We start from the raw sequence: 25,516 nt of genomic DNA, 5'->3' as shown, positions 1-25,516 counted from the left end.
AAACAATAAGACAATAAACTCAGGTGATGTATATGTGAGAACAAAGGTAAAATGCAGGTATGCATGTGGCTGATATTTGCAGCAGCAGCCAAATAGCCTTCAGCTGTGTGGTCATGTGCCCAGTGTAACTTGTTCAACAGGTAGTTGTAGCTTGATAACCTGGTTAAAAACACTCATAACCACTGTATAAAGTAATATAGATGTGAAGAGTAAACAGAAGCTTCTACTTTTTTAATGGTGTGTAATAAGTATTGTTATAATAACAAGCTGTCAGGTTGAGGCAATTACAATATTCACATGAGCAAAAAGAGGAAAAGTATCAACTGATACAATGTGGTGAGTGAATAACTTAGATAAGACATTGATACATGGAATGCATGTGGAACACACTACTGTTATGTCAAAACAATAGTTTCAAAGATTGTCATCTTTCTACAGTGTCATTATGTTGTGAGATAATCCCAGAAACATTTTATCTCACCCGATAATGAAGTACAATAAAGTTAATAAAATCTATAATGATTCAAGTTACACTAAAAGTTGCTTGGTGTGGAACAGATGGTTCCCTTTTGAGATGCCCTGTCCCCAGTCACATGAGGACAGTGGAATCAGTCTATAGTTTATCTCAAGATCGAGTACACTGCCCTCTGGTGGCTACAAGTGAGGAGCTGCAACACTACATACGCACTACTGTTACCAGCTGATATTTTGTGCTGTTTTAACAATTGAGAATTTCATCCATCTAACACTCATCTGGATCACATGCCAGTCACACTCTCAGCACTAAAACACAAAATAACGACACTTAAATCAAAGTGTGAGAAGAAAATATGTGTTTTAGCCATAGACTGTATGGCTCAGGCTGCATTTGACTGACTCAGTTTGGAAGTTATCGACATTTTAACGCCAATGAAGTCTGACTATTGACTGATCAGACGAATTGCAAGATAAATACGATAAGATAAGATAAGATAAGATAAGATGAGATAATCCTTTATAAGTCCCACAATGGCGACTGCTATATTACTGCATCATGAGTCAAAATATGCATCAGCAAGTAATAAGTAACATGCAATACTTAGTTGTTAAGATTATAAGACTTAACTGTAAGGAATGTAGAAACATATGAATGGAATTAAGACTGGTGTATATAGTGTCAAACATATAAATATATGAGTCTAATAAATCATGGTTGACTCTAAACATTCATGAACAAAATGATAATTTATCATCATAAATAAACGCCGACAAACGAGATGATACAGTTAATAATCAGCACGTTGCCATAGTGATGATCACGTCTGGTAGCGGCTTTCCGCTGTGGCTGTGCGCGCTCCCGCGAGGTGCAGGCACTTCTCGGCGGGCGGACGGAACTCGACGCGACACCGGTGAAGTGGAAGCTGACTGGAGTTTCCTGAAGTTGGACTGAGACTTTCAACTTGTCCTCTGTGCTCCGGGTCTCTTCATGTAGCATCAATGCCGGCACTCGGGCTCACTCGTCGGGCTTTCTTCGGCCTCTGTGTCCGCCTTCGTTGGTGAGTCATAAAGTGAATGTAGTTAAAGCGACGCCTTATTATGGCAGATACCGTTACACAGTCTGAGGCTGGCCGACGCTCACCAGGGTTTTAAGTGTATTTGCTCCTGTCAGTGTTGTGTCAGTGTTGTTTTATCAACAGACACGGACACCGGTTTACAGACCGGGTGTTTAAAAGCACACTCTGTAGTTCAGGCTGTAGTTTCCACTCACATCCAGGCTGCGTCGAGTTTTGCTTCCTGCTTCTCTAAACTTCCTCTGGTTGAAGAGAGGAGCCAAACTCCAGTCGTGAATCCTCCTGTGATCAGAGGGGAAAAGTCACTTTTAACGATGCTGTCAGTAGTGTTGTTGATCATGTAATGTTCCTGATTAGTTAAAGTTAAAAAATTAAATAATTATACATACAATTGTACTGTTAAAAATAGATGAATAATCTATTAAATCAAAATTGCATGTATGGGATTTGAATTGTTGGCCAGACAAATTATGATGGTTATAATTTAAAACTTATTTGAGAAAATAATCAGCTGATTGATCAATAATGGAAATAACAGCCGTGTTGTAAACCCTCCTTTTTTTCTCTTTTGTTGAGTTAGAATCACTATTTATATCCCACCTCAGCTTCCTGTTTCAGCCGTAAGACTTAAGAGTGCAGGAACAGACGCTGCCTCAAGCTGATTCTTTGTCAGTGCACTCACACTCTCATGAATACAGTTTGTTTATGGTCGTCCATAGCCTGAAACCAGGTTTTACAGACTGTGACTCTAACTGTGAACTCTGACGTCTTCCAGATCAGCTGATCTGAGTCGGCTCCATCAACTTCACTCTGAGATAAGCACATATATGACGAAGGGGGAAAAATGGATAGCGTTTTAATCCTGCTATTCCCAATGGCTACTGGTAAATAAAGATCATTCAATTTTTAATACAAAATGATAAACACGATAGGAAGATGCCATCAGGGTGACCATGAGAAATTATTTCTCATAGCATTTGAATCTGTAAATAGATGTATTAACTATTGTTTCAGTGCAGGAGAATGACTGACTGTCTTACATTGTTATAAAGACTGTAGATTTTATTATTAGGATGAAGCCATGATGTGAAAGTTTTGAATGTATGGGGTCGTTGTCTCTGTCCCTACACTCATGATTGATTGATCATAAAAGAGGCAACATTGGGTTGCAAGCCACAGTGTTGAGGTCCTGCTGATACACGCACTCGTCAAATAGCGAGCGTTCATATCATTCATCTTTCAGTTGCTGGAACAGAAAACCCTCAGTTTCCCTCATCTCAGGGTTAAATAACTGTGATTATTCATTAAACCTGCTCTCTGAAACAGAGGCCAGAAGGTCAGAGGTCACAGATCGGATTACTAATACTCCATTATAATAAAGTTGAATTATATGCATATCGGCGCCATCTTCTTTACTCTTTTTATTTTCATCCGCCTCTTATTTTTACACGTGATGTTCACAGGGTCACAGATTAATGGTAGAAAGCATAAGAGTGTCTCATTTGGCTTCTCCTGTCTCTTGTCCCCCTGAAGCTAGGCGATGGACAGGCAGCAGATCCAGGTGAGCGACGAAGAGCCAATAGACCTGCGAGAAGACATCCCGAGGAGGAGGAGAAAGAAGGCCATCTCGTCATCCTCCACTGCCTCCATGGACCAGATCTCCATCGAGTTCGTCCTGCCCACGGTGGCGTGGGGCGGAGTCAGCCCTGACGTTCTGCAGCTGGAGGTCGCTGGGAACTGGACAGTGGAACAGGTCTGCTTCTTCACTGATTCGATACTGATGATCATGTGTTTATGGATGTTGCCGAGAGGATTATAGGGGCTTTAAACACCGTCTTCATTTGCACGTTTCCTGACTCCCAGGTGAAAGCTCAGGTTTGGCTGAAGGCGGTGACTTCAAACATCAGTCCTGACTTCTACGAGCGGTTTTCTCCCGACCACTGCATCCTGCTCTACCAGAAGAAAGGCAACGTGTGCGAGATCTACGACAAGCACCAGGTTTTCCAGACACTCGACTGCATCCGCTACTGGAAAGGTACTGACCAGTGACTGATGTTTTCACTCCTGCACAGTGAGTCTGTAACTGCACTGCTGTGAACGTGTGTCTGTTGTGTTTGTAAAAAAAAAAACAAAGCCCTGAAGAAAGACGTGGGGCGGATCCAGCTGGTTCCCCGTCCCCAGCCCTCGGATGAGGCCATGCGGTACCAGCGCTACCTAAACTACCTGATTGCCTACGACGTGACTGATGTCAGCAACGTACACGACGACGAGCTGGAGTTCACCCGCAGGAAGCTGCTAACGCCGCGCCGCATCGAGTTGTCCAACCGCGACCCGCAGCTCTACTCTATGGATCCCTGGGTGACCCGCAAACCACTGCCCGAGCATCTGTTCAGCAAAGTATGTGGGATTTTCTTATTTGAATGAGCAATTTATGAATAACCTCTGGAATATAGTGCAGCTGTTTCCAAATATGTTTTCAGTCATGGCACGTATAAAATCAATACAAAGCTGGAATATGTGTCTACATGTTACAAAAAAGAAATTACAGCATGTGACCCATCATTTTAAACACCAATATCTTTTAAGCAGCTGAGGGATGAAACCGATTTATCAACTGACTATTGCCTCACATTCTCTTTGTTAATTGAATTTTGACTCTTTATACTTTGAAATGATTTACTTTTGTACTGTTTCTGTATTCAGGGTTTTCATTATTTGTTACTTCGCTCCTTTGTTTTTTTCCACTCCTCAGCTCAGTAACAGTCAGGTCCTGGTGGTGATCCACATCACCTCAGCCAGCCAGACCATCAAGGTCTCCATCGACGACACACCGCCACAGGTAGACAAACGCAGTGATGCGCTCGGCTCATGTGGTTACCGCTCTCTTTTCTTAATCCCTATTTCATTGCTTCATCTTTCATCAGGTGTTGTCAAGTTTTTTCGTCAAGTTGGCAAATAAAAGGCCTCTGCTGGGCATCCCTGAAGATGTGTGTGAAGCAGACTACGTGCTACGTGTGTGTGGCAGGTACGTGCGATGCTAAAACATCTGGAATCACACCAGAGCTGCTTTGGTGCAGCTAGTCAGTTTTTGCTCTGAAAGTGAAACAGTGATTGATTTGATTATCAATAGTAGTAGTTCTATTTTTATTTTACTTTTCATCTTTGAAAGTAACATTTTCAGCGTCTGCTTACACAGGGAGGAGTATCTGTACGGGGATAAACCACTGCAGAGCTTCAACTGGATCCGTCAGTGCCTGAAGAATGGCGAAGAGATCCACCTGGTTCTGGAGAGGCAGCCTGATCCTGATCTTGATCTGGTCCACAAGGAGGACTGGGCCCAGGTGGATGACTGCACCGGTGTCGCAGGTAACAACTTGAACACACAAATACTGAGTTATGTGTGTGTGATGTTCAGTATCTCTTGTTTCCATTTAGTTTTTGTGATATATGACCAAACTCCTGAACTTTTCTCCTAACCTTTCCTTCATCAGGTACCCATGAGCAGCTGACCATCGATGAGAAGGACCATGAGCGAGTGTTCACCATCTCTATGTGGGACTGTAACAGGAAGTTCAGAGTGAAGGTGCTGGGCATCGACATCCCATCACTGCCCAAGATCCCAGAGTTGATTGTCTTCATAGAGGCCAGCATCTTCCACGGCCAGCAGCTTCTGGCTCAGGTAAACAAAACGAAAAGTACTTGTACCGCATTTTAAGGAAACTTTGATGTACACAAAATGTAAGAAAAAACACAAAAAGATTAGCAACACTGTGGCAGCTCCTTCCTGTTCCATTATATTCCCTTTGATAATTAAAAGTGATCTGACGTAAAAAAGAAAAGACGAGATGTCTTACGTAGGTGTAACCATGGTGAACGATATCTTTTGTTTCCTCGAATCCATAAAAAATCTAAACTCTAGAGCCAGCAAATTACATCTGTCTTATATCTATGTTAGTTTTATAACTATCTATTTCACGAAGCCTTGACCGATTGTTCCTGTATTGTCCCGTTTTAAAGCCCATACAGAGCTTTGTTTGGACGACAGAGAGTTTAACCATGAATTTATTCTTTCAGGAGAGGACATCCTCCAAAACCTTCAATGAAGAAGTGCTGTGGAACTGCTGGCTGGAGTTCAACATTAAAATCAAAGACCTGCCTAAAGGGGCGCGCCTCAACCTCCAGGTCAGACATCTAGTTCAGAGCTGGTGTTTGTAACCACTGCAGAAATGAATTAATTTAGCTTGAGTCGTTAATATTTCTATTCTGTGCTGTACAATGATCCTGCTCTACACTCTTCTTCTCATCCAGGTGGTTTGTGGGAAACAACCTCAGACACCCAACTCCAAGGGAAGCTCGTACCAGGAAAATGCAGGAGGAGGAGGAGGCAGCCATGATGGTGAGGTTTCCTTGCGCGAAGCAGGCTCTCATGCTCATAGTTTTCAGAATGCGACTTATTACTGTCTCTTTGTCTGTCTTTCAGCAAAGACCAAGAGTCGTCTCCTGTACTATGTCAACCTGCTCCTCATCGACCACCGCTCGCTGCTCCGCCAGGGCGAGTTCATCCTCCACATGTGGAAAATGCCCGAGAAGAGCGAGGATAGCAGCAGCGGCAGCATCAACGCAGACAAGCTCACCTCGGCAACCAACCCGGACAAGGCCTCGTCCATGGCCATCGCCATCTTACTGGACAAGTACTGCTACCCTGTGGTGCTGCCCAAGGGCCGGGACGTGAGCCGGGATGCGGCCGCTGGGGGCGAGGAGGCCGGGGAGCGGGGTCTGAGGGAGATGCCGAACCATCTGAAGAAGCAGTTTGAGGCCATTGTGGCGACCGACCCCCTGAATCCGCTCAGTCCTGAGGACAAAGAGCTGCTCTGGCACTTCAGACACGAGTGTATGCGCGACCCCAGGTACTTGTCTGACTTCAAATGTTATATTATTAGTTTTTTTCTTCCTGGTATTACCTGATTTGTAATTCTGAAAGTAATCTCTCTCTGTCCTCAGGGCGTACCCTAAGCTGCTGAGCTCAGTCAGGTGGGGGAAGCAGGAGGATGTGTTGGCGACACACCGTCTGTTGGAGCGCAGCAACGCTTGGGACAGCAGGTACAAGGCTTCTTCATACTGCCTCTACATGGTTGTGTCCTCAGTCGGTGCAGACTCCCATAACTCGTGGTTTGTGTTGTTCCCCTGCAGTGGTCTGGATGTTGGCCTGGCCATGCAGCTGCTCGACTGTCATTACTCTGACGCCCAGGTTCGCTCCATGGCCGTCAGGAAGCTGGAGACGCTGGAGGACGACGATGTGCTCAGATATCTTCTGCAGCTTGTACAGGTGAAGCTTTTTACGGATGCTCGGGCTACAGCCACACGTCTACATGTTCATTTAAAAACACATCAACTCTGCTAAAGATAAGCCTGGTGTACTCATAACTCTTCCAAAAAAGAGAAGTTTGGAAACGCTGCTGGCCCCAATTTACCGTTTTAATCTGGATGAGCAGTGCTGATTCGTCACGTAAAAAAACAACATGACAGTGCTTGCCTCTGCAAAACAAGTTCCACCCTGGCACTATATTGTAGCAGCACAGTGCCTGCATCCTAGTACCAGCCAATTTTGATTGGTTTAAATAAATCCAAACAAGTCAGAGAGTTTGTTTTCACCTGTGGCAGGAAGTAGGTGCAACCAGACCAACACCAGTGCTAACACGACACCATTTGAGACTTCCTTAAGCAATTCTAGTTTGGGACCTCTCATCTGAGCTGCTGTTATACCAAGTCATTGTTTATTTTTTCAGGACAGTACCAAATGAACTTGAGCATGATATGATGGCGCATTACATCCAGTAAATATCCTGCTCCATGTTTGTCTTCTCACGTGTTTCCATATTTGACTCTGTGGTCACTTTGCATGAGCAGTGTGAATTATCCGCTCAGACAAACAGTGCAGCCTTTTGGACTGATAGGTAAATGACTCTTTCCCGCAACATACTGATGTCATTGTATCCTCTGCACGTCAGCAACACATGGAGGTTTTCCTTCTAGTACATGTGCAGAGAGGGACATAAATAACTACTGACTCACAGCAGGTAGGACATGTGTAACTCTGTCTGTTATGCCTCCGCACGCAGCGACAGCCAGTGGACAGAGGCAATACATTTTAGGGTTGTCCATCCGTCTGTCTGTCCAAGTCCTGTGAGCACAATAACTCAAGAATGCCTTGAGGGAATTTCTTCAAACTTGGGACAAACATTCTCTCAGTCTCGAAGATGAACTAAATTAGATGAACTGATTAGAAGAACACAACCGACAGTAGCCTGGGCTGCCAGTGTAGAACGCAACATGGATATCAATTACAAGCATTGCTCACTCTGTTGTCTTTGCTAACAGCTGTTGTGCAGTTAAAGGCTGCTGTACGCGAGTGGTCATGTGATGTGCGTGTTCAGGAGTGTTAGTATGGACAGGGATTACAACTTCTATGGAGGCAAAATGCTCGTGTGGACAGACATGTAAACGTAGTAGTATGGATGCAGCCTCAGACTGGATTTGATGAAAGACTCTTCCTTCCCATCTGGTGACAAATCCTCTTTAATATTCTCCTCACTGCTTCCAAACCTAGTACCAGAGCTGAGCACCTCTCGGTGGCCTACAGCTTATCTATCTATCTATCCATCTATCCATCCATTCATCCATTCATCCATTCATCCATCCATCCATCCATCCATCCATCCATCCATCTCAAAGTACTCATCCTGTTATTTGCTTTATCGTTAAGTTAAGAATTCTGAGGCGGTAGAGTAGGGAACAGTCATTACATCGCTAGATCGCAACTTTGAAGGTTTGCGACAATGGTTAAGACAATTTACTTTCATTATATTAATTTGTGAGTGTGGTTGTTTGTGTGTTTTTTTGTCTCTTGCAGGCGGTGAAGTTCGAGCCCTACCATGACAGTGCCCTGGTGAGGTTCCTGCTGAAGAGAGCTCTGAGGGTAGGCAGGCCCAGCATCTGTCTGTCGGTTTAACATTGTCTCACACTCTACAAAAAAGGACATTTGATTCACCTCAGCCTTCCTATTCTCCTCTCGGTGTTTGGTCTTCTCTCCACAGAGTAAGCGCATTGGTCATTTTCTCTTCTGGTTCCTGCGCAGTGAGATCGCTCAGTCCATGCACTACCAGCAGAGATATGCTGTCCTGCTGGAGGCCTACCTCAGAGGCTGCGGGGAAGCCATGCTGAGGGACTACAGGGAACAGGTCAGTCAGGCTTTTTACACGACTCCTGTAGTCCAGTTTGGGTTTAATTAGAAAAAAAATTAAACAATCACTGAGCAGCTTTTTCAGCAACTCACAATATGAACTGACGCTCTCCAAGGTGGAGATGACGGAGGCTCTGCAGAAAGTCACCCGTGAGATGAAGGCCATGTGTGCTGAAAAATATGACGTCACTGCACAAGGTAAGAAGTCCAACTGTCTGAGCTCTGTGAGCTGAGCTTAGCAATATGAACTAGAGTGGGTATTTGCATTACACCTTAGAGTTACTGGCTTTGCTGGGATTGCTGTTGCAATGAAAACCAAAGAAAGGGAAAATATTGAATTTCAGTAGCAGAAGTATCTTGTTTTAAAGATATATGTAGAGAAATAACCCTCGGGAAGTGAAACTAACGTTTGTGTGTGTGTGAATGTGTGGTTGTGTGTGTGTGTGTGTGTATGTGTCAGTGGTGTTTCAGTTGCGTCAGAAACTGGAGACTCTGCAGTCGTCTGGTCTGCCGGAAAGTTTCAGGGTCCCGTACGATCCTGGACTGAGAGCTGGAGCCCTGTTGGTGAGAGCCACATAAACACACATACTGGTATTAGATCAAACACACACACACAAATAAACACACACGTGCATTCTTATATATATGTTTCTAACGTTTCTTTTCAACTTCTTAAGATCCCTGTGATGCCTGTTTGGAATTACATATAAAAACACCTTAGGGAAAGGAAGAAATAACCACTGAAATTAAAACAAGTGGCTACAGTCCAGTGTGGTTAAGAAGACTAAATTGTTTACATTAGGAAAGGTCCTATAGTATAATACTGACTTTCAGAATAAATGCTGTATACGTGCACACAGATTGAGCAGTGCAAAGTGATGGCGTCTAAGAAGAAGCCGCTGTGGCTGCAGTTCAAAAGGGCCGACCCCACCACTCTGTCCAAAGACCCCATCGGCATCATCTTCAAAGACGGAGACGACCTCCGACAGGATATGCTCATCCTGCAGGTGAGTGGCGACTTGGTCTCAAACAAAGATGCTTTTATGATATACTATTAAATAAAGATTCGTATTCTTTGCACATACATTCACACATGTGGTCCCTGCAGATTCTGCTGATCATGGAGTCAATCTGGGAGACTGAATCATTGGATCTCTGCCTGTTACCGTACGGCTGCATCTCCACTGGAAACAGAATAGGTCGGTTATACTCCCAGGGTTGGGTATGGTTTGGGTTTTTTCCGATACCGGTGCTAAGTTGATACTTTTTAAACCCTTCCAGTACCTAAACAGTGACATAACTGATACTTATTTTGTATAGAAAAGCACAAAATGATCTTCGTCGTTGTCTTTGTAGGTATGATTGAGATCGTAAAGGATGCCACCACCATTGCCAACATCCAGCAGAGTGTCGTTGGGAGCACTGGTGCCTTTAAAGATGAAATCCTTAATCAGTGGCTGCGGGACAAGTGTGTCAGTGAGGACAAGGTACAACACACTCTCAGGCTTCAGTTTCAGCAAATCAGGCAGCATGTCAATTATTATTGGTTTGATATTGTACAAGGCAGAACGTCAGGTTTCTTTGATCAGAAACACAAATGCCCACTTACCAATGCTTCCATCCATTCAGTTACTCATCAATTCAAGAAGAAGTAAATCTGTGTGTATTCCTTGTTGAGGTTAAGTGTTTAATATAATCAAGGTTTCTGCAGGGGTCTTAAAATGTCTCAAATTTAATAATTTAAATTCAATCACTTGATAATAAGGGCTAGCAATCGCTTAGATATGTTCAAATATTACATCCCAGGTCTAAATGGGTCTTAAATATGTTAATCTGCATTTATGGGCTTACAACCTCACGCTTTTTAAAATTATTCTTGTTGGCCCACCTAGTTTGTTATGTCTACATTTGTTGTAGTTCTTTCTCAATGATACAGATATTAACACACTGTAATAAAACTACAAACATAGACCTCTTGTTTACTCTAGTTTTTGTAAACAGTTCTTTGTTCCTTTATATCTGTCGTTACTTGATATAGATGTTAAATTTCATTCATTATGGTCTTAAAAAAGTTTACCTTGTAAACTCTGCAAAAACCTCTATAGTATATAATGGATTCAATCTGCTGATGGGACAGTTTTGAAAGCTTATCAGACGTAAGAGGAAGTAGCAGTGTGACTCACAGGAAGGAAACAACCCACGGTTTTTCGCCTTCACCATAACAATCACACTCACACACACACACACACACACACACATACACACACACACACACACACATCATACATGACACCTGCACCTTTTGTGTCTGTATCTCATTTGTTCTTTGTTGTTCTCGCTCTGTTTTTGACAATCCACTGTATTTTGCAAGTTGGCTTCCTAAAGCCGTCTCCACACTGTGCTTCAGTATGTTCTTTTGTCATGTCACAGATATTTTATAACATGCACATTGAGGGTTTCTAAAGGAAGAGGGTGGTTCTTTTCATTGTTGCACTATTTCACACATTTGCCCAGCTGCGAGCTGTCGAGTACCACAGCACAAAGACACCGTTTCCTCTTCTTACTCATAGACACTGTGAATAAACTTCAAAAGGGGGTTTCCTGTGCGTCAAAACCTTTTTTTTTTTCTCCTTCTCTGTAGTTTCAGGAGGCTGTGGAGAAGTTTCTGTATTCCTGTGGTGGCTACTGTGTGGCCACATATGTTCTTGGCATTGGGGATCGCCACAATGACAACATCATGATCACCGAATCTGGTAATGAGGCTGTTTGTGTTTTCTTCTCACTGTAAGGCAAACTGAAGTAACAGTGTCAACTTCTGTTATTGCTAAAATCTTCCCCTTTAATTATAATAATTCTAATATATGAGTCTTAAAGGGATATACACATTCGTTATGGTCTCATACGCACTTTGTTTAATGCATTAATTCAACTTGGAGCTCAAAAGGTCTAAAGGAAGTACTAAAAACTAGTTTCCTTTGTGTTCCTGCAGGGAATCTCTTCCACATCGACTTCGGTCACATCCTGGGGAATTATAAGAGCTTCATGGGAATCAATAAGGAGTGGGTTCCCTTCGTGCTCACACCAGACTTCCTGTACGTCATGGGAACGTCAGGAAAGAAAAGTAGCCCCCACTTCCAGAAGTTCCAGGTGACAACCATAGGATTTGTTATAATTTTTTTCCTGTGCATACGTTGAACATCATCCACATGCACAGATATATTCACACATGCACCAACATGCACCCACCATTGTTTGAATCTGTCAGAGACAGGCCTTCATAGGTCATCTATAATGAATGTGGTTTTCACTCTTCCTGGAGCTTGTGGTTGGCGGTGATGGTCCTGACCTTCAGCCATTGTTGCATAACATGTAATATATACATAATAATGCTTCTAGCAATAGAAGCAAACAGTGGTGTTGCTTTCCACTGCTGGAGACAGTAAAGGGATTAGGTTTGATGCCGATGTTTCTGTTACACTGGTAAATAGGAAAATGCTAACGTTAGACTCCTAGCATTTGCAAAACGTATAGGTAGCTCCTTTAAGTAACCAAATCAGCTAGCTAATGTTGTCCTCAAAGATGGACGACTTATCTCCCATTCTTCCCAATACCCTGGCTAAAGCTAAATATCCTGGATATCAATGCCACAGTCTTGCTCATTTGGCGCCACAGTCTGTGCAGGAGTGATTGGGGAATTGAGCTGCGGTGCAAGACAATCTCAGCTTTCAATCACGGCGTATATGTTTATAATAATATCATGACCTATACTGCAGCCAGCCACCAGGTGGCGATCAAGATCGAAAGGCATAATTTCTGTTGATCAGTCAGGTCGTTCATCTTTATTTACAGTGGCCTGTATGTACAGGATATATCTGTTCTAATTACGTATTTCCTGTCTCGGTCACAGGACGTGTGTGTGAAGGCTTACCTCGCCCTTCGGCATCACACCGACCTGCTCATCATCCTCTTCTCCATGATGCTGATGACTGGTAAGACCTCCTTCCTCATAAAACCAGAATTTGGTGTTTCTGACCTTTTACAGCTGAACAACACTAATTTGTTAAAGCTGTAGCACTATCGATGTTTTTGAACTGGATCACAAAAAATGTTGGGGTTGAAAATACGTAGCTTTAGATGTATTTTTGTTTATAGCCACTCTTTGCTTTTGACTGAAACAGAACAAATACATGTTATCATAACCTGATGTATTTTTCTGGCATTTAATAATAAACCAATAGATAGATACTGTCTAGAAATGCAATCTAATAACTCTTGTGTATTAACAGGCATGCCCCAGCTGACTAGCAAAGAGGACATCGAGTACATCCGAGAGGCATTGACTGTCGGCCGCAACGAGGACGAAGCTCAACGCCACCTGCTGGACCAGATAGAGATTTGCAGGGAGAAGGGCTGGATGGTTCAGATCAACTGGTTTGTTCACCTGGTGCTGGGGATCAAGCAGGGTGTGGACAAACGATCCACTTAGTTCAAGTCGGGAAAGTTTTCAAGTTGTTCCCTTTTCATATTTCAAACCAGTTGTAACAATCTGAACAAATCACAACCAAATCATTCGAACTCTGAAAGAAGAATTTCAATTTAGAACCGAAACTACATTAGTCTGACATACTGAGCGGAAAAATACAAAAACTGTAAGAGATAGCATCAGGAGGATTTTGTCCTGTCAGATGGCTCCCCCTTGTGACAATGAGATTACACACGTCCTCGCTACACATCTCTTTCTGTTTTGTTACACGGTAGTCTTTCCCTTGAACGCCAAGCAAACTGTTCTTGTGTGCTTCGGAGGTTGGGTGTTTGTTGGGTGCTTCCAAGGTTTTTCTCTATTGGTTCCTCCCATGGTTGTGCCCCTCTTCCGCTCTGGGTGACCAATCTCTGCTGGTTGATGTTAAACGCATCACTAATATATATATACATATATATATATATATATATATATATACATATATATCAGACAGTCACACGTATTTAAAAGTCCTGTAATCCAGCCTTAAATCTATTCACTGGTGAAGACAACCAGAGCAGAACATAAAAACCACAGGAGAAAAAGTTCTCATTGCATTGCTTAGACCAAGTCCAACATCCGCACCAAGCTCACACAATAATATCTTTTATTTTCTTTTGCTCAAAATCTTCAATCTTAAACCTGCTGCCCAAGTTTCCTTTAGTCCTGTTTCCAAAGTCTTGCCATATCTATAAAATGAGTGCGAAATGTTTACTGATGAAACACACTTCCCCCAAGTTTCCTTTTAATACGTGATAGATGTTAATTGAATTGTCACTGAAGTCATGCTGCTGTTATCCCAGGGAGAACGGTCAGGACACTGTCACACATATGCAAATGCAAATGCAGATGCCCTGTGCAGATCTTGAAGGTAATGGAATATTAATGAAGTGTTTTTGGATGATAATGTTTTTTCTTTTAATTTATACATCAATTCATCTTTTTTATTTGCACTGACCATCAACAGGGATTCTTTTATGTACTTAAAAACTTGATGCTAGTGACATTTTGATCCCCAAAAAACACATTAACAGTCAAATCTAATAATGTTAATTTATAACTAGTGTGGAAGACAGTAGAGTCATGTTACAGTGGCCTGTGACATCGAGCACGTGCTGGTCGGTGCTGAAGTCACTTCCAATAGGATTATGGAATATACTGCTTAAACTTAAGCTGAAGTAAAACTTAAACCCTTCAAGCCTTCAGAGGTCTTTGTGTCAAAGCACAGCTGAGCAGAGACTGACACAAGTAAAGAGACAAACGTGATGACCCATAATTTAAGTCTGGGAAAGTATTGATCATCATAGGTTATGGATGAATTTTGAGAGAATCAGATAATCTTTCTGAGTTGTAGATAAAAGCTATAATAAATATCAGAAAATCTTTTTTTTTATGTTGATGTGTTGCAGGGATCGAACTTTTTTTTAATGAAGCCTTTTGTGCCTGTAAATATTTTTCAATTGATTCTGCAAAGTGAAATGATTGGAACTTGTTAGCTTCTCGTGTTATCAGAAAATTAAAGTCATGTGCTCTGAATTCTTGTATTTTTTTTTCTTTCTGAAGAAACTGAGTGATTGTCAGAGTTTTATAGTGAAGTTCAAACAATGTACGTCCCCTCTCTCACACTCTAGCTCCCATCTTCACATGACTACTATTCTGAACCTTCTATCAACTGTGATACCCAACTTTGACCAGAAGAGGGGGCAACACTACAACCCCTCACTCACAGCAACACGTTTTTAGGACTGACACCCTATCACCAGCTCATCTTCCCCTCCTCTCCAATCCTCCTCTTCCTCCTTTGTCACCCATACCCTTATGTTGCACTCACAAGTCTTTCTTAGTTTGAATCTCTCCGTCTCATTCAACAGAAAAGTGTGAGTGGGCGTGAAGTGCAGTCTCTTGTCCGTGAGTTTGCTTTATGGCGATGAACTGATGTATATGTTTTGATGAACAGGGCATTGAGAGTCTGAATGGATTAGACAATAATCCTCTTCATTCCCCACAGGCCTCTCTCTACTCTTACTGTAGAAACAATGGGAGCTTTTATATCATACCTTCTGTAGAAGCTTATCTGACAAGTGATGAGCGTGAATAGAAATGAAAACAGTTGCTACCCCTTTACCCCCCCCCCCCTTGCTTAGCATTTCTCCTTTAACATTCATATTGTTGGATATTAATCTGTTTATGTCCTTATGCATTATGGATGTGAAATCACAGTGAACATAAATTAGATCATCTATCTTGAATCAAAATTACAAAACAAAAAACAAAGCAGGTAAGGCAGCTTTGTTTTCTAGCAAGCCACAAATCTACTGAGGAAATTATATGGATTGCTTCCACTGACAAAATATGGATCTATATAAAAAAACTAAAACATTAATCAATTATTACTATTAGTTTTTAAAAGTGTAACTTAATAGAAAAACAGAAAATGTGAATATGAGTGGGGACTATTCAGTTAATATAATTAATTAATTAATTATGCAATGGTGTCAGTGGCTATCACAATGACCCATAGCTCGCTGTTCTCTAGACACGTATAAATTGATGAATGAGAAAAGAAACATCTTGCGGTGAGATTCACAAACATAAGTGCTACCGATCCCTCAGCAAGTTAGAGCAAGTCCTTTTTTCTGTAGCCTGTGAAGCCTGTATTTTACTGGAAGTAATCCATTTGCAGTTAATGATAATCAGATGTATATCACCCAGCTAATGTTAACTTAAAGCTGCTCTGTGTGGATTTAGGCCACAGGTGGGGCTATAGAGTAATGTTTTTACTATCAGTGGGTCCATGTTTTGTTTTAACATGCAACTTGATGCATAGTCTTAAATTGTGAATTTGCACATATCTATTCAACACAGAGCAGTGTGTAATAAAAAGTGAAAGGGTCTGAATACTCTACTCTAGCAATACCCTAACCCTATCTGGTATGGTTTGTAGTATAATACTGTATTAGACCATGATTTGATATGAAGGCATATGCAAACTCAGCATATCCAACGTTTTCCACAAAAATGCTACTGGTATAGTACAAAAGCACCAGCTACAGCCGAATGTGTTGTGACTAAGAATGAGACTTTGAAGGACAAACGGTATCTCTATGTGACCGACTGATATTCCAGAAGCAACATTTGTTTTTCTCCAAATGAAATGTGCCCTGTAGATTTTATGGAACAGCCTCCTCGGTGGTGACAGGTGTGTGAGGCAGGTGTGGGAGGAAACTGGAAGAAACTGGAGTGAACTGGAGCATCGAGAATCGATTCACTGGCTCTCTCTATTATCTCTGGTTCCTTTCCAGGAAGACATGAACCAGATCAGACGACGGGGGAAATCACTCTGTATGTGTGTGTGTGTGTGTGTGTGTGTGTGTGTGTGTGTGTGTGTGTGTGTGTGTGCGTGTGCGTGTGCGCGTGCGTGTTCTGATATAGACTCCATGTGTGTGAATCACTCTGTTCCAGTACTTCTGTTGTTCAGGAAGGAATTATTTGAGTTTTATATCTTCAGGGTGAGTGCATCTGGCCTGTGCCAACCCCCACCCCCCCATGGGGTTATTTTAGGGTCAGAACTTGTCACCCGAGTTAATAAGTACATATTAAGCTAATTAAGCTATGGATTCAGATGATTTGTTGAGCTAAATGTCAAAGGGACAAGAAATGAGAGTCCTCACAAGTACGTTTGTACATGCACATGTGCACAAACTGTATGCACTCCAGTTGTGTGCATGCATATGATTGTGATGTGTGGGTGTGATGCACTTGTGTCTATTTATGGCGGCGCCTTTTAAGTGGCTTGAAGAGTATAAATACAGATTTAATGCTTCTCTTTAAATTCACGGTGCGAGTGTGAGCTGTAGTAGGGGGCTGTCGAGGATGTCGCCATTCATGCATCTATTTTGCATCCTCCTCGTTAGCTTAGGGCAACATTTTTCTTTAATGCTGGCAAGGAAATGCAATTAAGGTTTTGTGAAAGATCCAAAGTGCTAGTTGCTGCACCTCAGTACAATTCGTTGTAGGAGAAACTCTGTGGGCCCAACTGGGAAGAGGGTTTTCATGTAGAATGTGAAGATGAGTGACTTTTTGTTTGGCCCATGTCCCATCCACTAACATGGAGGAGATTATATAATGATGTCAAGATTATGATATATACCGCAGCTAGCCACCAGGGGGCAACCGAGATGATTCGGCTCCACTTTGGCGGAGCTGTAGTGTCGTCCATCTTCATATCCATTCTATGCCGGTGGCTCTTGCATGTGAACATTTGAGAAGTGCTGCGGGAGAAGATATGACATGATGGTCGACCACATGACCATGGCACAGCCTGTGGTCTGAACTTGACCTTTTAGCGGTTTCCTCGATTACAACACCTCACCGTTAGTATTACAGCCTTTAATATTTAACAGTCCGAACATATCTGCACCAGCTGTAACTGGAGACTGAGCGTGGAGGTGTGTGTGTGTGTGTGTGTGTGTGTGTGTGTGTGTGTGTGTGGGTTGGCGCTGCTCGTCTGTGTGCCACATCAGATACCCTTACTGACAGAATACGAGGGCGCATGGGAGTGTGTGTCGGTGTGTTCGTGTGTGTGTGTGTGTGTGCTCCTAATCCAACACTGCCTCTCACACTTTATCTGCATTTAGCATCAGTTAGCATCGGGTATACCAATTAGTCACTGAGGAGGTTGGCCAAGCAATTAGATGGGTGAATCATAGAAATGGCCACACAGAACTAAGCAGGGAATCTGATCATTTATTTCTTTAATTTAATTTCCTTTGAGTGGATGAAATACAAGAAGTTCTGTTTGTTTCCAGTCAGTTTCACTTCGGTCACACTTCAACACTGCTCTGGTGTACGTCCCAAGGCCCCATGTCAATCAGACTAAAGAAACGCCATAATATGTAGTATAGATGTAGTGTAGTATATGTAGTATATCTATATGTGTGTAAATATATATATATATATATATATACAGCCAATTCCAAACAGGCAGGAGTAGAACGAACACTGTACTAGTTTCTTTGAATTGGCCATAGCTGTGAAGAGGGAGCAGCCTTGTCTTGTGGGGCACTAATGACGGATGAGAGCTAAAGATCATGTCATGGAGAAAAACGATTTTACCCTCGGCAGATTACATCAGCCCTCTTTGGATTTCTGGCTCTATTTTGGGTGAATTCAGCAACTCTCTTGCCAACTTTGGTCGGCCGGCCTCTTCTCTTCAGCATCAGCAGCCAAGGCCTGTGGGTACTGCAGTATTTAGAGCTGTCCTGCAATTCAAAAGCATTATTCCTCACTAACAACAATTATAACATTAAAACTGGGAGATAATACAAGATGGTTACATATCCCAGCAGTAAAATTAAGGACATTGTTAAAGGAGCTTTGCCTGGCTAGCTACTAGCTAATGAGTTGTTCAAATCCCACTCCGCTAGTTTGATGCATGAACCATGTGACGTGGGTGCACTCAGCGGTCCTTCATTCGTTACAGAACATTCTTTTATTTGCTTAGTTGTGAAAAAAGTCCATTTCCACCAAGATTTCTAACAGCGAACATTGTTTAAACACAGTTTCGTGCTGCATCGGTCAAAACCATTGTCCCTACCGGGGTCATAACACCTCATGACACAGGTGAGGACTCAGCTCTGGATCGTGTCAGGAGGATAAAACAGCTGTTCTGCTTTGTTTTTTTTATTTACGTGGGTTTACTGCAAAGAATTGTGGGTCGGCATTTTCTCTTTTCCTTTCATAGAGGATGGTCCCATGTTTCCTTTGCTAAAGGAGATAAGTTATGAAGCATTGAAGCTCCTTTCATAATCTTTCAGAGAATTTAAACAGCTCTTATTGTGGCAGCCGCTGAAATATTGTCGTGTCATTCACCCAGTCAGGACGGTTCCTCAGCAAAAATGTACTATTCGATCTCGCCCACAGTCACCTATCCTAATACCTGCGCTGCATGCACCACAGCGCCACCAAGTGATCACACCACAGAATTGCAGTTTCACATCAACACCCGTTTGTGACTCCTACAGATATCGTTAATAGAAAAATATGAAATGGGAATCAGGAGAAACTTTTACAGTCGTCCAACGTCCTGACCAAAGAGACATGGGCTAATTTCCCCTATATGTGCTTTCTCCATTGTCCTGATGAGGCAGTTGAACCCGTTGCACTTCAACCTGCCTCTGCAGAAGCTGAACTCCATGATTACACATACAGGACCCATGTGACCTGTCATTAACTCCCTTTCTTGGACGGAACATCTCATTGTGTAACTTTCATTTGCACTGAGGTGTCTCCTCCCTGGTGTTAAGCTCCATAAAGCAGACCCTTAGGACCCCCCAGGTTTTACCTCAACAGACGGCGCAGTAATTAGAGGGCCCAATAATCTCTGCCTGTCTCTGTGTGGCTGTAATTCCCCGGCCAAACACCCAATCAGCCGGACAGCCTGTTACCCACAAGCCCGGTGTGCGGTGCATTAAGCGAAGCTACACAATAAGCTGAGCCGTGGAGTTTTCGGCTCCCCCGAGCCGGCCAGTTGGAGAGGAGTATTATCCCAGCAGAGCTAAGCTTCCACTGAGCTGAGGATTGCACAACTGAGTCAGAGTGTTGTCGTGCTTCCCCTCACCTGCTGCTGACAGCAGAGCAGCTTGGCTGACTGACTGACGGGAAACCCAGAGGAAACAGGTCCTTTTCTCTCAGAGTTGAGGTGAAATGGCTCTCCGCAGATCCCCCCCCTCTACATGTGCAGGTGAGTGCCACAGAAACCCATAGGAAAGCCTCCTCTCTCCCTCCTTTTGTGTGGCCTGTCCTGCCTGTCCCTCCTGTATCCTCACCCAACAAAAAGGACACACTAGACTGGACCACCGTAGAGTAACCCGCCTATTGTTCCCTCCCCTGTTCCCCTAGTGTGCGTGAGTGTGTGTCAGCAGACTGTGTGTGGGGCAGCCGTCACCAGGCAGCTCTTTACAGCATGCAGGGTATACTGTTGCATGTGAGGCTGCTGAAGTTTAACTGGATGATTCATTCAGACCCCTCTGTGCTAATATAGTCACGTTGTTCTCCCTCTTGTCTCGTGGAGGAACTGTCTTTGCCTCACTGCAACAGAAGTAATCCGTTTTTAAAGATGAATTTATCTCAGACATGTGCTCCCTCGCGGTGTAAGCCGGGGGCGGGGCAGTAATCCGGGTTAGTTTACAGGCCTGACTGCTGCTCTGCTTTAGTGTAAGTGAGTTGAGGAAGGCGTGAGAGATGAAATGAAATGATCCCCGTGGTTAAGTGGGGCAGCAGGACACTGCTAAGCTAACATGTTGATAATAAACCCTGAGAGATGACGGCTAAACCAAGCATCATCCGGTTAGAAACCACCTGCAGATGAGAAGCTGTGCTCAGAGGATGGGATGTTGTGATGGGAGCGTTTTACTGGGCAAACGGGTACGAACAGGCCTTACTGACTGGAGCAGAGGAATAATGAGGTGTTTGTGGAATGCAAAGGAGTCACTATTGTGCCCCCTGGAGGTTTCATGTTCCAAAGTCAGTATAAAACTGTAGCTTTGATGATCAGATATGATCGATTACCAACTATGACGCTCAAGCCTCTACGTAGATTGTTTTATCAAAGTGTCTAAAGTTCCATCAGAGCTGTAGGAGATATACTTGTTGGAAGATAAGACAAGAAATACAGTGGAAATGAACTTATTCTTTAAAATAAGAGGAAGATATATTTCCTCATTAATGTACTGGATCAAATTTTGCTCTGTAAAAACCTCCAAAATGTCTCAATATGAAAACGATAAAGTTTCTCCTCGTTCACTGAAAAGTCCCTTGAACCAGAGGCTTCACGTCTCCACATCACAAACACACTTTTGGTGTTTTAACCCAAACCATTTTCTACCCTGACCAGAATCAAGTTTGGTTTTCGTACCTGAACGTAATATTTTAAACCCAAATTTAGGACTACAAATGAAGTGAGTTGAATGTACAGTGTTTAATCAGATTTAGGAGTTGGGTGAACAGGTATGCAGTCAGAACAGAGGTATCAAAAAGCAAAACCCGAGGTCAGTAAACATAGCATCGCAGAAAAACACTCTCACTGCTGGTACGCTCAGAGAATACAGAGGAGACAAACTGGCACTGATCAAAAGGAAAACACACAGACTGAATACACAGAGTTAAGCAGACACAGGTGAGGCTGACAAATACGGGAGGGGGAGTGCTCTGAGACAAGAAACACAGGTAAATACAAAATAAAACAGGAAGTAATAAATGTTGCTGGTGATGTTTTGTCCAAATTCACCCACTCGCTATATACTATATAGTATATAACCACCATTATATCAACAACTGTATTGGGAGTTCATCGCTGGAAGATAAAAAAAACACTTTCGGACACTACTACTCTCTTATTCATAATATTGGCCGTTGGAAAATCCCACAATGGATTTTAAATGGTTAATTTACAATTAAGTATTAAAACTTTTAGGGTATAAAGTACGTTTAATGGCCATGTTAAGATGAAGACATTTCCTTGTTACATATTGATTTGTATCGCGCCAGGTCATCAAAAAACGACATCATAGGAAAAAATAGTGACATGGGCTAAAACTGATAATTCTGTGAAAATGCCAGCAAATGTCAAATCCAGTCTTAAACTTTTTGATAAGGATAAGTAGGAGAATCCCCAGAGAGAGAAAGCTGAGATTTGCTACCATGTCTGCTCTCGTCTTGCCGTCATTTTTCTTGTGTAGTGCATGATGGTATATACTTCTCTGTTAGTGACTGTCAGTTTTCATTATGCCCTGTGGGATACGATGAGTCCACAGATGAATCAAAAAGTCCACAAGGGCAGAATCCTCACAGTTATTTGTGCTCAGATTGAAGATGTTAGATTAAAGGTGGAGAAATGGTTCCTTTTAGTAGACCAATGTAATAAACGTATTTCGTCCAAGTATTTTCACTAATTTCAACACAATGACGTGCATCTTGAAAGCTTTTGAAAACACTTAATCGAGCTTTCACTCTGAAAGTGCTGAAAACCTTTATTGCCGTCCTACATTTGTTTTTTTATGTCTCATCAACGTGGTTAATAACATGAAACCAAATGAGAGTGGGTTAAAAATGTATTCAGCTGCGCCCTGGCAGCGGCTTCCATACAATCAGTGAGCCGGAGCTGAGACAACGTGTGATAAAAGCATCAGCTCAAAGTCTTTGTGCTGTGATGCAGCACATTAGCTGTTCCCAGAACGATGCCCTTTGTCTCTGCTCTTAGAAATAAGTGTCCTGAAGAACCAAAAATTAATTTCTTCTGACACAAAGTAGAAATTTAAAGAAACTAGGGAACCCCTCCATTTATACAGGATGAGACTTTTTCACTTGGATATAAACACATTTGTCAAATGTATTTTATACAATATTTTAATTTGGAGACGTTCAACAGAAGTCTGTTTTGTTTTTCTTGCGATGCTCTGCTTTATATTTACACACGAGGGATTTTCTCATTCATTCCCACTCCTGCTAAATTCACACTGGCGACCTTCCAGTTACAGGCCTGCCTCTCTCACCTCCAGGCTACTGTGCTGCTGTCAAGTCAACTGTACGGCACAGAAAAACAACTGTTGCCATGAAACGTCTTTTCTTTTAGCTTAAAAATTCTGGAAAAGGAACATAATCAGATCACCCCTCCACAAACACACACACACACACACACACACACACACACACACACACTTGACATGGTTGACAGATCTAACGTTATATATTATGTTTAAGTGTTCTACATCTTTGCGTGTGTGGATGAGAGGGAGCGAAACATGTAGCTTGTCTATGGTAGTGAAATGAGAGCACAGCACGTGGCCTGGTGCGTTACTATGGCTACAGCTGTCTGTATCCCTAAAATAACCATGCACACACTCACACACACACACACACACACACACAGTAACCTTATTACCAGAAATGGCAATCTGTTCAGCTTGTGGCAACATGGCAGTCAGACTGGGAAAGATTGAGGGATGTCTGGGAAGTAGAAGTGTTTGTCGAAATCCCAGCTCACTGAGCAACAAGTCACCCTCTGCTGGTGTTTTTGTCTTCCCCACGTGCACACCCTTGTGTCCTTGCGTTTTTGTTGTGTCCCTTTGCGTTCCGGGGCTGATTGTCGAGGGCGCGTCTGGATGTGGGCTTGTCCTTTGTAACTAGCTTTTTCCGACAGTTTGAGTGACGCTCGTACCAATTTGCACAGTTTGAGACAAAGCCTGATTTGCATATTTCGTGCCTTCAGTAACGGAAAATGTCGTTCTCTGAAACTCCGAAAAGTGTGAGGCTGCACTGTAACCATGCAGCCCCAGTTTTGGGTTAGAGCGGATGGGAATCTGACACATGAAATCCCCAGCCTGACTTGGTTAATGCACATGGGAAAAGAGGATGAGTAAGGCTCTTCTCCTTCTTAATGACAGACGATGTGCATCTGAGCAAGGTATTGAACCCCCGGGTATTACACTACAACTGTTCAGTCGCTGGAAATACAAGTCTGTGATGATACTGTGCTGCTTAGAAGTGCAAATGTATGGAGATGAAAAATTCTGCTGCTGTGACGGTGTAAAAATTGAGAAACATGATGAGGCGTAATACGATCTGAGTGCAGAAGATGTGAGTTATCGAGATTTCGCCGGGCCACAGAGGATTTAATATATTTTGTTTAGGTGAGAAGGAATTTCCTACACCTGTGAAGCCCTTGGCACCTGTTTCAGTCACTGTTGGTACACGTGTGTGTGTGTCTGTGTAATTGTGTGATTCATTTTTTAGACCAGTTTGATATGCATGAAACAAGTTCTGGAACATTAAGTGTGGCTCTGCAATCCAGTCGAGTAAAAGGTCGTCAGATCCATCACAACAACAAAATTGTGTCATAGGTTTTTTTCAGTTCTATTTATTGTAGTTGCACAGTGCACAATCAAATCAAGTGTCTCAGTGGTACAGATAACAACACAGTAGACACAGTCTTATAAATACATGTAAAACAAATGTAATAAGACATATTCAAATAGATGAGTATTTGTTATCAGTTATATTGCACATAGTAGCCCTTGTTATATTATGTTTATATGATCACTTTTAAATTCATACAGTGTATTTGAATATCCTGAAAAGCTCATTATGAATAATGCTGATTGAAAATCTATGTAGGTAAAAATATCAAGTAAATAATTACATATGCAAAAGTGTGAATATTATTATTTAGAATATAAAACCCCCCTGCTCCTTTCAGTCTTTAACAATAGAGACTGTATATTCTATTCTATTCTATCTTAACTGAAGCATTAAGGGGTAAGGATTTTACTGTTGTGGACAACACAACAAGTTTTTCATTTGTGGTTGTTTATTAATGTTAAATCTTTATTTTTAGGTAGTATAAAATTACAGTCATCAAATAAATGTAGTAACTAAGGAAATATACTTGTTGTTTACTATGTAACTTATAGTTTGATTCCACCACTGGTTGATTTTACCTGGATAAGTAAAAGAAAGCTGCACAGGACAAAATGTGAAAATACACTTTGAGTCAATACGAGTGAATCATCCAAGAAGCTGTGGTTTCAGATTTGTGTTTGGCCCCTGGTGGGAAGTATTTTCCCAGAGTAAAGTGAAGTCAGAGTAAACAGTGGCTGGACCTCTGTAGCGCCTCCAGCTCCAAACAGAGCTTTAGTGAAACTCTCATCACAGGACATCATCGCAAAATTTTCAAACTAAATGTCTTTCAGAGTCATGGATCAATGGTGCAGCCCGAGTTTCCACGGCGTTCAGTGAGTCCTCCTCCATCCACAGCGACGCCCTGTACCACCTGACCAGGGACATGTCTCTCAGCATCCTGAGACCTCAGCCGGAAAAAGCAGAAGTCTGGGCCGAGGAATCACAAAGTCTGCTGACTAAAGGAGAAAGGAGCGAAAGGGTGGGTTTAATACCAAAATAAAATAAAAATGTAAGACTTGAAGAAAAGAGCAACTTGTTAAACTAAGCAAACCATCTAATAATTCCTGCGTGTGTGACGTGTTTCACTCCGTTGCATCACTTTGCAAGTTAGCATTGAAAGAACATCTCATTAGTATAATTTCAGAGAATAAGATACTTTACTCTAGCCCTCTTTCAAAATAAAAGTTGGAACACATCTACAGGGATGAATTGAATGGATTTCACACCGACATGAAGTGAAACCTATCAGTT

General features: G+C 42.3%; 1 protein-coding gene across 1 annotated transcript; it reads left to right on the top strand.

Annotated features, from left to right (window-relative positions):
* The first annotated feature begins 1,374 nt into the window (after positions 1-1,374).
* pik3cg (phosphatidylinositol-4,5-bisphosphate 3-kinase, catalytic subunit gamma) lies at positions 1,375-14,845 on the top strand. Its single transcript, XM_061070083.1, has 24 exons — positions 1,375-1,535; positions 3,084-3,303; positions 3,414-3,585; positions 3,685-3,947; positions 4,303-4,389; positions 4,475-4,575; positions 4,747-4,916; positions 5,042-5,229; positions 5,625-5,732; positions 5,859-5,946; positions 6,031-6,457; positions 6,552-6,650; positions 6,741-6,876; positions 8,461-8,526; positions 8,645-8,788; positions 8,907-8,988; positions 9,251-9,354; positions 9,651-9,797; positions 9,899-9,989; positions 10,147-10,277; positions 11,432-11,543; positions 11,780-11,937; positions 12,698-12,779; positions 13,077-14,845. Exons 2-24 carry the CDS (start codon positions 3,091-3,093, stop codon positions 13,274-13,276), a joined length of 3,369 nt encoding a protein of 1,122 aa, XP_060926066.1. The 5' UTR covers positions 1,375-1,535; positions 3,084-3,090; the 3' UTR covers positions 13,277-14,845.
* The last annotated feature ends 10,671 nt before the right edge of the window (positions 14,846-25,516 follow it).

This window comes from Limanda limanda, chromosome 1 (genome assembly GCF_963576545.1).
Source record: "Limanda limanda chromosome 1, fLimLim1.1, whole genome shotgun sequence".
Lineage (NCBI taxonomy): Eukaryota > Metazoa > Chordata > Actinopteri > Pleuronectiformes > Pleuronectidae > Limanda > Limanda limanda.
The sequence above is the reverse complement of the archived record's forward strand: the minus strand, read 5'-3'. Positions and strand labels throughout refer to the sequence as shown.

Excerpts from the sequence above, each read along its gene's own strand:
- pik3cg (XM_061070083.1), top strand. The coding sequence starts at position 3,091 with ATGGACAGGCAGCAGATCCAGGTGAGCGACGAAGAGCCAATAGACCTG. Across the intron at positions 8,527-8,644 it reads TGCTGAAGAGAGCTCTGAGG|AGTAAGCGCATTGGTCATTT; the intron begins GTAGGCAGGCCC and ends TTCTCTCCACAG. Across the intron at positions 8,989-9,250 it reads ATATGACGTCACTGCACAAG|TGGTGTTTCAGTTGCGTCAG; the intron begins GTAAGAAGTCCA and ends TGTATGTGTCAG.